At 41.3% G+C, this 12,986-nt stretch overlaps 1 protein-coding gene across 1 annotated transcript in view; it reads left to right on the top strand.

Moving 5' to 3' along the window:
• Positions 1 to 3,323: 3,323 nt before the first annotated feature.
• Positions 3,324 to 12,986, top strand: part of Matn2 (matrilin 2) — a 62,740-nt gene continuing 53,077 nt past the window's right edge. Inside the window, exon 1 of the mRNA XM_077801178.1 lies at positions 3,324 to 3,489. Coding sequence (XP_077657304.1) covers positions 3,324 to 3,489 — 166 coding nt within the window. The remainder of the gene's footprint in view (positions 3,490 to 12,986) is intronic.

Raw genomic sequence — 12,986 nt, 5'->3', positions numbered from 1 at the left:
AGAAAAATTGAAGGCATTCCCACTAAGATCGGGTACAAGACAGGGATGCCCTCTCTCACCACTTCTGTTCAACATAGTCCTTGAAACACTGGCCAGAGCAATTAGACAGACGAAAGAAATTAAAGGCATAAAAATAGGAAAAGAAGAACTTAAATTATCACTGTTTGCAGATGATATGATTCTATACCTAGCAGACCCAAAAGGGTCTACAAAGAAGCTATTAGAGCTAATAAATGAATTCAGCAAAGTGGCAGGATATAAGATCAACACGCATAAATCAAAGGCATTCCTGTATATCAGTGACAAATCCTCTGAAAGGGAAATGAGGACAACTACTCCATTCACAATATCCCCCCAAAAAATAAAATACTTGGGAATCAACCTAACAAAAGAGGTGAAAGATTTATACAATGAAAATTACAGAACCCTAAAGAAAGATATAGAAGAAGACCTTAGAAGATGGAAAAATATACCCTGCTCATGGATAGGCAGAACTAACATCATCAAAATGGCAATATTACCAAAAGTTCTCTATAAGTTCAATGCAATGCCAATCAAAATCCCAACAGCATTTCTTGCAGAAATAGAAAAGAGAATCATGAAATTCATATGGAATAATAAAAGACCCAGAATAGCAAAAACAATGCTAAGCAGGAAGTGTGAATCAGGCGGTATATCGATACCAGACTTCAAACTATACTACAGAGCAATAGTAACAAAAACAGCATGGTACTGGTACCAAAACAGGCGGGTGGACCAATGGTACAGAATAGAGGACACAGTAACCAATCCACAAAACTACAACTATCTTATATTTGATAAAGGGGCTAAAAGCATGCAATGGCGGAAGGATAGCATCTTCAACAAATGGTGCTGGGAAAACTGGAAATCCATTTGCATCAAAATGAATCTGAATCCCTATCTCTCACCATCCACAAAAGTTAACTCAAAATGGATCAAGGAGCTTGATATTAAATCAGAGACACGGCATCTGATAGAAGAAAAAGTTGGTTATGATCTACATACTGTGGGATCAGGCTCCAAATTCCTCAATAGGACACCCATAGCGTAAGAGTTAACAACTAGAATCAACAAATGGGACTTACTCAAACTAAAAAGTTTTTTCTCAGCAAAAGAAACAATAAGAGAGATAAACAGGGAGCCTACATCCTGGGAACAAATCTTTACTCCGCACACTTCAGATAGAGCCCTAATAACCAGAATATACAAAGAACTCAAAAAATTAGACAATAAGATAACAAATAGCCCAATCAATAAATGGGCCAAGGACCTGAACAGACACTTCTCAGAGGAGGACATACAATCAATCAATAAGTACATGAAAAAATGCTCACCATCACTAGCAGTCAGAGAAATGCAAATCAAAACTACCCTAAGATACCATCTCACTCCAGTAAGATTGGCAGCCATTAGGAAGTCAGACAACAATAAGTGCTGGAGAGGATGCGGGGAAAAGGGCACTCTTGTTCATTGCTGGTGGGACTGCAAATTTGTGCAGCCAATTTGGAAAGCAGTATGGAGATTTCTTGGAAAGCTGGGAATGGATCCACCATTTGACCCAGCTATTCCCCTTCTCGGTCTATTCCCTAAAGACCTAAAAAGAGCATGCTACAGGGACACTGCTACATCGATGTTCATAGCAACACAATTCACCATAGCAAGATTGTGGAATCAGCCTAGATGCCCTTCAATAGATGAGTGGATAAAAAAAATGTGGCATTTATACACAATGGAGTATTATTCTGCAGTAAAAAATGACAAAATCATAGAATTTGGAGGGAAATGGATGGCATTAGAGCAGATTATGCTAAGTGAAGCCAGTCAATCTTTAAAAAACAAACACCAAATGACTCCTTTGATATAAGGGGAGTAAACAAGGACAGGGTAGGGACAAAGAGCTTGAGTAGAAGATGTACATTAAACAGGGACGAGAGGTGGGAGGGAAAGGGAGTGAGAAGGGAAATCGCATGGAAATAGAAGGCAATCCTCAGGGTTATACAAAATGACATATAAGAGGAAAGGAGGGGTAAGACAAGATAACACAAAGGGAAGAAATGATTTACAGTAGAAGGGGTAGAGAGAGAAAAGGGGAGGGGAGGGGAGGGGAGGGGAGGGGGGATAGTAGAGAATAGGACAGACAGCAGAATACATCAGACACGAGAAAGGCAATATGTCTATCAATGGAAGGGTAACTGATGTGATACAGCAATCTGTATACGGGGTAAAATTGGGAGTTCATAACCCACCTGAATCAAACTGTGAAATATGATGTATTAAGAACTATGTAATGTTTTGAACGACCAATAATAAAAAAAAAAAAGGAATTTATTTCTCACAGTTCTGGAGGCTGGAAGTCTAAGCTCAGGGTACCAGCATTATCAGGTTCTGGTAAGGGTCCTGGTAAGGGTCCTTCCAGACTCACCTCTTATTGTGTCTTTACATAGCAGAAAGACAGCTCCCTGGGATCTGTTTTACAAGGTCATTAATGCCACCCATGAGGGCTTTGCCCTCATGACCAAATTAGTCCCCAAAGGCCCCATATTTTAGTCTTTTTTGTTGTTGTTGTTGTTGTTGCTGTGACTAAAGGACCCAACCAGAATGATTGTAGAGGAGAAAAGGTTTATTTAATGGCTCATGGTTTCAGAGGTCCTAATCCATAGAGGCCCAAGGTGAGAAAGCACATCATGGTGGAAGACTGTGGCAGAGGGAAGCAGCTCACATGATAATCAGGAAACGAAGAGACTCCACTTTCCAGATACAAATATATACCCCAAAACCACGCCCCCATGCCCCACCTCCTCAAGTCACACCCTACCACTTCAGTTACCACTCAAGTAATCCCTATCAGGATTAATTCAATCATTGGGTTAAGACTCTCACAACCTAATCATTTCTCCTCTGAACCTTCTTGCATTGTCTCACAAGAGAGCTTTTGAGGAATACCTCACATCCACCTCCTAATACCATCCCATTGAAGGTAGGAAGTAGTACATGGACATTCAGTCCACTGCAGTAGGTTTGCTCTCTAGTGGGCAGAGCTCTTGCAAGCACCTGAGCAGTGGCAGAGCTGCCCTGTGGCAGCCCACCTGGGGTTCACTTATGTTCTTGCCATAGCTCCACTGTAACTAGTTACCTTCACTCCCTTCCTAGGGCTACACATAAGCAAAGGGCACCCTAAAGGGAGTAAGAGCAGAGTCTGCTACTCTGGGAAAAAAAAACTGCTTTGCATTAACCAACAATAAGCTACCCAATTTCTGCAGAACTTCTAGTGCATGCTTTTTAAGATAGATTCCTTTGACAACATGAAGTTTGCCCAGAGGATACCCAATGCAGCAAAGTGCTTGAAGATAACATCAGAAGAAGAAAGGCCTGTTGTCTATAAAAAGCCGGCCTGTGAAAGAAAGAGTAGAATATTTTCTGTTGCTTTGGAGGCGCCAAACAAGGAGAAAAGGGTAGAAGCTTTAGGAGGTAGATGTTCATTCATCACAAGGAAGACTTATTAAGGTCTTACGACTCTACCACTCGCAGTAACTTGTTTCCTGGGGTTTTTGAATGATCACAGAATTGTCAAGTTGGTAGGAACTGTAGAGCCCAACTTCTTCATTTTACAGAAAACAGAATCTAAGCCTGGAAACACTGTGGGCACATCATTGTCCTGGGGGTTAGAATATGGACTCCTGCAGTGAGGCAGAGTACTGTGGTGGCTAAGAACATTGGCTTTGGCCTCAGAATGGGACAAAATCTGGGCTCTACCATCCACCAGCTTTGTGACCTTGGGCCAACACTAACCAACTTGCACCTTTCTTGCTTCTGTTGTCAGACAAAGGTGACTTCTGAATTAGCTCTGAAAAGATGAATACGGTTTCATGAGTTGGAGAAATGAGGAATGGATGCTGATAGCCTGGGAAACGGTATGAAAGAAGGCAAGTTCAAAGGACAGTATGTTCAGGGAAGTCCAGTGGGGCTAAAGATGGAGGCAGGGGTACAGAGGGTGTGATCAATGATGAAACTGTGGCCAGTCTGTAAAAAGTGATGTCAATCTAGTGGAGGAATATACTTCTGTTAATAATTGGGTGTTATCAACCATTGGGGAGACTGTTATAATTTTAAGGAATAGAAAAGGACTCTTTGCCTCCAAATTGACACTGATCCTCATGGTGAATCTAAACATCTCAAATGCTTAGCTAATATCTGAGAAAACAAACAAGAGGCAGACCTTAGCACCAGGTACATAATTGATACTTGTTAGACAGAAGCTGAGAGTCACTTGCCATTCAATAACAATTTAATAAGCACTTACTATACCCAGTCTCACTGTTCTAGTCACTGTGTGGTAAAAAATGAAAAACAAAAGCTTTGCCCTTCATTCTAGCAAAAGGAAGCATAGAGTAAACACAGAAACAAATAACAGTTGCAGATAAAGTTATAAGGCATATAGAACAGGCGAAATTAAGTACAGCATAACAGGTGGAAGGGTACTAGTCAAGAAAGGTTGTTCTAAGGAGATGGCCATGCAAGGATCTAGAAAAGAGACTTCCAGATGGAGGGAGCATCATGCCTGAGAGGAGGATGAGTTCTGAGGTTTGATTAACAGGGGAAAGAGCCATGTGGCTGGAGGACTGTGGTGTAGGGCAAGCAGTGGAACAATTGTCAGAGAGGTAAACAAGGGCCAGGAGGTCCATTCTACATTCACTAGTCTACATTCTATCTGACTGATATCAAGCCACTGAGAATGAGCCTAGTAATGAGGAGAGATTTTTGATATGATTCGCCTTTAAAAGGACTAGAGTGGAGCTGGAAGATGCGATGGGAGGCATCACAATAGTCCAGATGCTGGAGGGAGGGCACTAGTCTAGGTGGAAGCCATGGAGACAGTGAGGAATGGTAGCATTGGGGCAGAGGGCAAGGGAAGATGACAGGGCTGATAATTGGTATTTCACAGGCAAGGAGTTTCCAGAGCATAAGACCAAAGCTGAATAAATTGCTGATGGTGGTCTCAGTCAACAAGGAGGAAAGGTTGGTAAAGAGCCATATCGTGGAAGGCACGGGTAAGGCCAAGAGTTCTATTTTGAGCGTTTTAATTTTGAGTTGCCTATTAGACATCTAAGTGGAGATTTCTATTATGTGCAGCCAAGATTGGGAATCATCTTATTGTGTCTATTAGATTATGATCAGTCTGACCTGGGGACCAGAGAAAACTAACTCATTCCTAAATCTTGAGCAATCATCATCCCCCGGCCTAGGAGATATTCGCAGTGTAATAACCAAAACCCTCCGTCTGTACTGCTGGCCTGGTCTGCACATTCTTGCCTCTCTCAGCTTTCCTCTCATCCCTCCTTCAAAGCATCTGAGTTGGACGAATACTCAGAAAGCCTCCCACTGAATCGGAAATGTGGGCTCTCCACCTAACAGCTGGGGCTGGATCCTGGGTCACCAGCAGATAATTTCTTGCTTTCAACCACCCTGAGGGAAATGTTGTGAAGCAGAAGCCTGACCCAGGAGTGAGTCATCGCTAAGCACCAGGAATAAGGGACTCCCTGCAGCTGGACAGCCCCACGGTCTGTCAAGCTTCCTTGAGGGAACCAAGCACACTGGAAAGCAGAATGGAAAATTACACTCATCCGTTAGCCCTTTTAAAAGAAAGTTTATGCAACGGACCAGTATGTTTTGGAAACGTCTGGGCTCACAGGAGAGAGAAAACATAAAACTGGAAGCTGAAAACAAGGGAAAAAAATCATTAAAGAAAAATGTAAAACCTGCACCTCGCTCTCAGCTATTCCAACAAACCTGCCCCAGTTCACCAATTCAGCTCCCCTCTTTCTAAACAGGTCTTCTCTCTTGCTCTACTCTTTCTTCCTTCCTGTTCTTGCACATCAGTTTACGTCGAGGCGAGGGAGCCTAGTTTTATGAAATTGATAAGTTTTTCAAGAATTTGCTGCTGGGCCAGTTGCATCCTCCCTTTATGTCAGACTCACTGCTTCTCAGTGGCAGGAGGATTGAGTAGAGTTCCTCCTGTCCCCTTCCAGGGACAGGCTCTGTGCAGTTAGCTTTTAAGAGGCTAATAAATGGCGTCCTTGGTCCCCACTGGAGTTCTAAAGCCGTCCAGAGGCAGACACAGGAATGTGGAGGACGAGGATTAAAATAGCACCTTCAGCACAGATGAAAAGCTCTGTTGGAGGGTTTGGCTCTGGTCTGCCTACTCATCAGTGACAGGTGCAGCCGGAAAACAACAGGCTCTTCCTTGGAGACCCAGCCCATGGGGCTTTCCTCATGACTAAGAACAAATGAAACACCTTCTCCACTCAAGGCAGGCAGAGCTAAGGTGGAACTGAGTGGCTCCAATCCAACTCCATCTCCCAGACTCATTAACCTCATAAGACCTCCTCTGGGGAAGAGTGACATTGGGGCAGAGCAAAATGGTTGTTCCTCTAAGGACCACACACACACACAGAAAGAACCATTGAGAGTGGGAAATATGTGCTCTCCCCTGAGAGTGCCCCCTTCGAAAGAGGCTCCAAGAGCTTGACTTTCAGTGACCTTTCCAAAATAAATTAAAGTCTGAATTTCAAGCATCAGAGGAAGGAGTGTTCATGGAAATGTTTGGAGAGTTGCCACCTCTTGTGTAAGGCTGGTCTTTCTCTGATCTTGTCTCAATGTCATATGTATCAGGCATCTCAGAAGCTGGCCAGGAGGCTCTAGAAGGCATGTAGAATTGAGCCCAAGCATTTCTTCTCAAAACTCTCACCTGGTTTCACTAAATGTCCTATGAAGCCCAAACACTTTTTTTTTTCTTTTGTGGTACTTGGGATTGAATCCAGGGTCTCACTAAGTTGTCTGGGCTGCCCTCAAATGTGGGATCCTCCTGCTTCAGCTTCCCAAGTAGCTGGGATTAGAAATGTTTACCACCATGCCTGGCCAGGTCCAAATACTTCAGGCTACTAATGACAGAGTCTTCTAATTTTTCCAATATTTTTTAATGTCCATTTTTTTCTTACCTTTTTTTTTTTATACAAGCTCCATCTGAGTTTTATCTGGGCATAAGTTGTCTCAACTAAAGACTATATTTCCCAGCTTCTGAGCCAGCGATATCTGAGAAAAGGCAATGTGGCCAATATCTGAAACATCTCCTTAAAAGAAAACTACTTGCACTCTACTACCTCCCTCTTCCTTCTGACAATCAGAGCAGAGATGTGGTCGAGGTGAAACAGATTTGACCATGCACACATGTAGCAGCACAGTAAGATGAAAGGAATATGAGCTACTATATGACTTTGTGGAGCAGAGTCAACTACTCACCTAGGCCACCTACCAGCTTAGACATTTAGATGATTTAGAACTAAATCTTCTACCTTGGTTTCTGTTAAAGCAATCAAATCAATATACTCATACTGTTTTTTTTTAAAAATCTGTTAGTTCTGCACATAGTCATCCTATTTTCCTTTCTAGATACTCTCTCGAAATTGCCACATGTGTCCTTGTACCATGCTTCAAGGAATGTCCTCTTGTCGTCCTCATCTATTCTTTATCCAAACTTCCCCATGCATCAATGTTCAGTGCATACTCACCTTATTTCATTTGTTAAAAAATATGTACTGGGATGGGGTGGTAGCTCAGTGGTAGAGCAATTGCCTAGAACATATGAGAGAGGTACCAGGTTCGATCCTCAGCACCACATAAAAATAAATAAGTAAAATAAAGGTATTTTTAAAAATTGTATTAAGCACCTACTGTATGGTGCATAATACATGATTCAGATGCTGCATGATTCTTGACCATACTCTAAGGGCAGCTATTACTAAATGCCAACTGTTACATGCAACTTATCTGTCTTTCTTTCAGGTGTTAAGGTCTCTATTTGAATCCATATCTTGATATGGGTCCTAATAATCCTAGATTAGGTTCCTGGGCACAGACTATATCCAAATTAAGGCTGAAAGCATTTCCTAAATAAAGAATTTGACTGAGATTTGTGCCAAGTCTGAAAAGTAACCTCAAAATTCTTAAAAATTTATCAACAGACAGGAGTGACTTTGTTATTCATGGTAGGCTCCCTGAGGCTGGCTTATGCTAATAGACTCCTAGATGGTTTGATAACAAGATGATTTAGGATTGGAGTTGGCCATATGAAACACTAATAATGTGATTAGAGATTTGTTGCTTTGAGCCATGTGATAGTCCAGCCTCAGAAAAGAGAAGGGATTTAGGTTTGAGTTCACTCATATAGCTGATGGTTCAATTAATCAACTCTACATAATGAGACTTGGATAAAATCTCCAGACACTGAAGCTCTAGTGAGCTTTCCAGGTGATGATACTCTGCATATTGTCAAACATGATATACTAAGAGAAGGCTATCTCCTGACTCTACAGGGAGAGAACAAGGAAGCTCAGTGTCTGTGACCCTCCCAGAACTTTCCATGTGTGTCTCTTTTTTGGCTGGATCTAATTTGTATCCTTTTTACTATAAGACTGTAGTCATGAAGTATATAATTTCCTGAGTTCTCTGAGTCCTTCTAGCAAATTATCAATACCCAAATATTTAGCCAGTAAATCAAAAGTGAGTGTGGTCTGAACTTGTAGCTTGTACCTGAAGGGTGAGTAGTCTTCTAGAGGACTGTAACCTGTAAAGTTTGGCTTAAACCCGGGTGGTTATCATCAGCACTGCTTAGGCTGGGTATCTACATTGCCAGATTGTGTGTTTCATTCATTCAATCAGTTAGCAAGATTATTCTACATGTGAGGCATTGGATTGTGGTTTGGGTAAAACACAGATAAACTAGTAACAATTCATGCCCTCAAGGAGCTTAAAAACTGGTACCAAAGGAATTACAATATTATAGTAAGTACCCATAGAATCAGAATCATGTGCAAAGTATGCTATCAAAGGAAGGATTATAGGTGTGGGGAGAGGGAAATACAAGACAATTTCCCAAAGGAAATTCCCTCTGAGCTGGCTTCTGAAAAATGAATAAGCATTTGCCTCTTGGACAAAGAGAAAAGGGCATTCTATTTGGTGGGGATTGTGTGAAAAGGCACAGTAGTAAAGAAAGGCACACAGCTCAGGTACATCTGTGCTTGTACATGTTACTGGTGTGGAATATAAGGGTGAAAAGAGGGTAGCGGGAGGAGATAGGACTGAAAAGTAGGAAGAGGCCTCACTCTCCATGTTGAGAAGCTTGAACTTTATCCAGGAAGTTTCTCAAAGTACCACATAGGGTCCAATTAGAAGTGAGTAATTTTTAACAAGCAAGCCATTTTGAGAAGATTGTAATAGGTGACGAGGAGAAACTTTTATAGACTTGCATTTTGAAAGACCACTGTGGACTTCCAGTATCTGGAAAAAACGCACTAGGCTACTTAGATTAATTACTCAGATGAAATAAAATAAAAATGGTGCATAGAATTATAAAACTAAGAATTTAAATACCCCAAGGCTGAGAATGTTGCTCAGTAGGAGAATGCTTACCTAGCATGCACAAGGCCATGGCTTCCATCCTTAATATCACAGAACAAACAACACACACACACACACAATAACAGAGCTGAAATGACATGAGGAACTTCTCAGGCTAATTTTTGAATGAAATTCTGCAAACAGAAAGATAATCCAAAAAATGAGATCTACAAAACTGCTTATGGCCTGAAGGATTTTTTCCAGTAATGCAAATGCCCATGTGCTGGTGGCCAGTTGAAGACAGAGAGACAGAAATCAGGCTCAAATCCATTGAAGGAGCAGAGTCTTGGGAGACTCTTCCTACACTGATCTAAGGCCTACCCAAAAGACCTAAACTCTCAAGTCAGAAGCAAACCACCTCTTCCTGCCCCTCTACTTAGAACCTCTGGAATCTTCACAAAGAGCTTTTGGGGTAATGGCCAAATGGGGAGAAGAAAAGGCAAAGCAGCTTTTCTTGGTATTTATGGCCAGGGGAAAGCCCTCTTAACAAATTCACACTTCATTCTATAGAATCTAAACTGTGAGCCAGAGATTCCCAAACCTTAAACTTGTTCTGGGGTGTTTCCATTGATGGTTAATCTCAAGAGGAGGTATCCCATCTTCAGCCTCAGAGAACCCTCACAAGCTTTGCAAGAACACTGATCAACAAGGAGTCAGAGATTACTAGGCTAAAAAACAGGACAACCTGAACAGAAACAAGAACCACCAGAAGTCATACGCCACAGAAACCGAACCACACAGAATTCAGATATTAAAACTATCAGACTCAGATTTATTTTTTAAAGAACTGTGATAATCATGTTTAAAGAAACAAATGGTAGATAGAAACTATATGCATGGAATGGGAAACTATGCAAAGTTATATAGCATATTTGAGAAATTTCCAAAATGAAGAAAACACAGCACAAAAAAATACAATAGCTAAGTAGATATATCTGGCCGTAGACTTGACACATCTGAAGAAAAAAATTAATGAATTGGAAGAAATTTTGAACATCTTTCTGGACCAAGGAGAATCTCATTTTCTAGAGCTTTAAGGGTAAAAATAATCCATACTCTTTTGATTGCATTTTGTTAAATTTCCACAAGATGAATTGCTCTTTTATAGGGCATACTTGCATAATTGTTACCTCTGCATCCTCAAAAAGGCTATGATTTTTGTAATATTTTATATGGTGGCTGATAGCAATCATATATTTGGTCAGCAGTGCAAAGAATACTGTTATTCACTTTTCTATTAAGTAGGCATTCAGTCTCAACACCCATCCCAGAACTCTGAGAGAGTAGAAATTTGCCATTTCTAGCAAGTGGAATTATCAGTAGGTGCTTGATTAATGCCCAGTAGGTCAATTTGATAATGTTTCCCTTTTTGATTAAGAACTTCATTCTTCTGTTTGTCCATATCACCAACATCCCATGTCTGGGATATTATGCAGTTACAGAAGTCAACAATCCTCCTCCCAGCTCCATAAAGATAAGTGGCAGGAGATTACACGGCACCTGTAGGGCTGGGGAAATTTATCTGAAGTTTCCATAAGCAAAGTCACATTAAGGACCTCTTTGCCCTTTGCTAATTGAAAATAAACTGCTCTACTTTGGAGAGGGGCCTCGGCCCTCTGAGGGCTGCCATGGAAACTAACTCACTAGAGGCTTCAGCAACTGCTCAGGCATTTAATTTCACCCACAGCAAAATGCAATCCAGAAGTGCTAACAACATAAAAACATTTATTAGCAGGGGACTGCATGTGTATCTTGCCATGGGTAGGTCTCACTTTCTTTCTCTTGGAGGATGCCCAGATGGAAAGTCCAGGGGGAAACATACTAAGCAGCTGTGAAGACTGACTAAGAAGACCATGGGCCACATCTGCACGGAGGACAAAAAGACTAAACTACTTGAGAATCCACCTGCTTCCGCCCCTCAAAGAAATAGAGAGGCTCAAGTCAGAATAGGGTGGTCAAAGAACTCCAGAAAAATCCTTATCTGACTCACCTTCTACTCTGGTCACAAAAAACTTCCATTGATGCAGAGATTTCAGGGTCATTTGCCAAAAACAAAAGAAAACAGTGATATTTCTAACTCAAAGGAAAAACAAAGGAAAGGATTAATTTAAAAAAAATGCAGTGAGAAGGCTCTCTTTGAAGAGGAATGTATAGCTTGGCATCTTTTGTATTCTCCAAGTTGTCCAGATTCCAAACCTACTACCTCTATTATAGCATTCAAAATGGAAAGGAAAATGAGGAACTGTTAGTGTAACATTTGATATTCTGGGGAATTTAGATCCAACAATATGAATGAGTGACATGTCCAAAGTAGGTAATGACAAAATCAGGCCCAGAACCCAGTTCCCGTGATTTGTCTCCTGCACTGACCACTCACTGACCCTTCCTTGCCCCAACTTCTCAGCATCCATTGACCAGCAAGTTCTACTGAGCCTCATGTTCTCATCCTTGCCCTTGCCAATGCTGCCACCTGAGCCAAAGCCCTTAATTACCTTGCTCTAAGATAAAGGAAGTCAGGTCCTGTGCTCAGCCGTTGGCAAGCACACCTTTAACCTTCTAACAAACTAGGAGGTAAGTGATAAATCGGATTTTTTAAATGAAAGAACAGAAACTTGGAAAATAAGAGGAGTCACATATCAGACAAGTTACAGAACCAGGACCCAAACGCCCCACTGTCTAACTACAGGTCCATGCTCTGAACCTCATCGTTAGACTGTCTCCAGGGACTATTTTCATGACCCCCTCATTGGACTCTCACATATAAATAATTTTATTCTCCTCCCATTTCAAGCCATTCTATACCCTGAAGCCAAATTCATCTTATTAACTTGCTTTTTACCATGTCACTCCCTCAAAAGCCCAACCCTTACTTAGAGACTGTCCATGATCTGGTCCCACAGACATTCCAGCTTTGTCTCTAAGGCTCCCACTGCTGACCTGTGGACATGTTTTTCAAGTCTCACTTCCTTCCCTACGCATGTCTTGTCTTCCTCCCTCAAAACCTCCGTAGTGCTTCCTTTTTTTCCTCAACACTAACTGAATGTCTATTAGCTCCTCTACAGTTTATAGTGTCAAGAGACAGAGTAGCTCAGTGGGCAAAACACAAATTGGAACAAGCAGCATAATTTGAATCCCAACTCCATCCCCTATTGGCTATGTAACCTTGAACAGTTCTCAAACTTTCTGTGCTTCTATTTCCCAAAACATAAAATGAGGATAATTATGGCTTCTATATAGGTTTTGAGAGACTAAATTAATTAATATATATAAAACATTTGTTACTGTGCATGGAATAGAGTAATAATTCAATAAACATGAGCTAGTCTTAGCAATAATTGTAGGCACCAAGTGCTGGATAGCTGATAGCACAGAGATAAGTAAATCACAATCAGTCTCTTTCATCCCAGTCCAGAGCAAGGTCAGCTGATAACCACAACCCAGTACTCTTAAGTGCTATAATAAAAGAAGGTACAGAGGGTTTCAGGAGAGAAGGCAGTAAGTTTCTACCGAGG

Source organism: Urocitellus parryii, chromosome 7 (genome assembly GCF_045843805.1).
Source record: "Urocitellus parryii isolate mUroPar1 chromosome 7, mUroPar1.hap1, whole genome shotgun sequence".
Classification (NCBI taxonomy): domain Eukaryota; kingdom Metazoa; phylum Chordata; class Mammalia; order Rodentia; family Sciuridae; genus Urocitellus; species Urocitellus parryii.
This window is presented reverse-complemented; position numbering and strand designations above follow the sequence as displayed.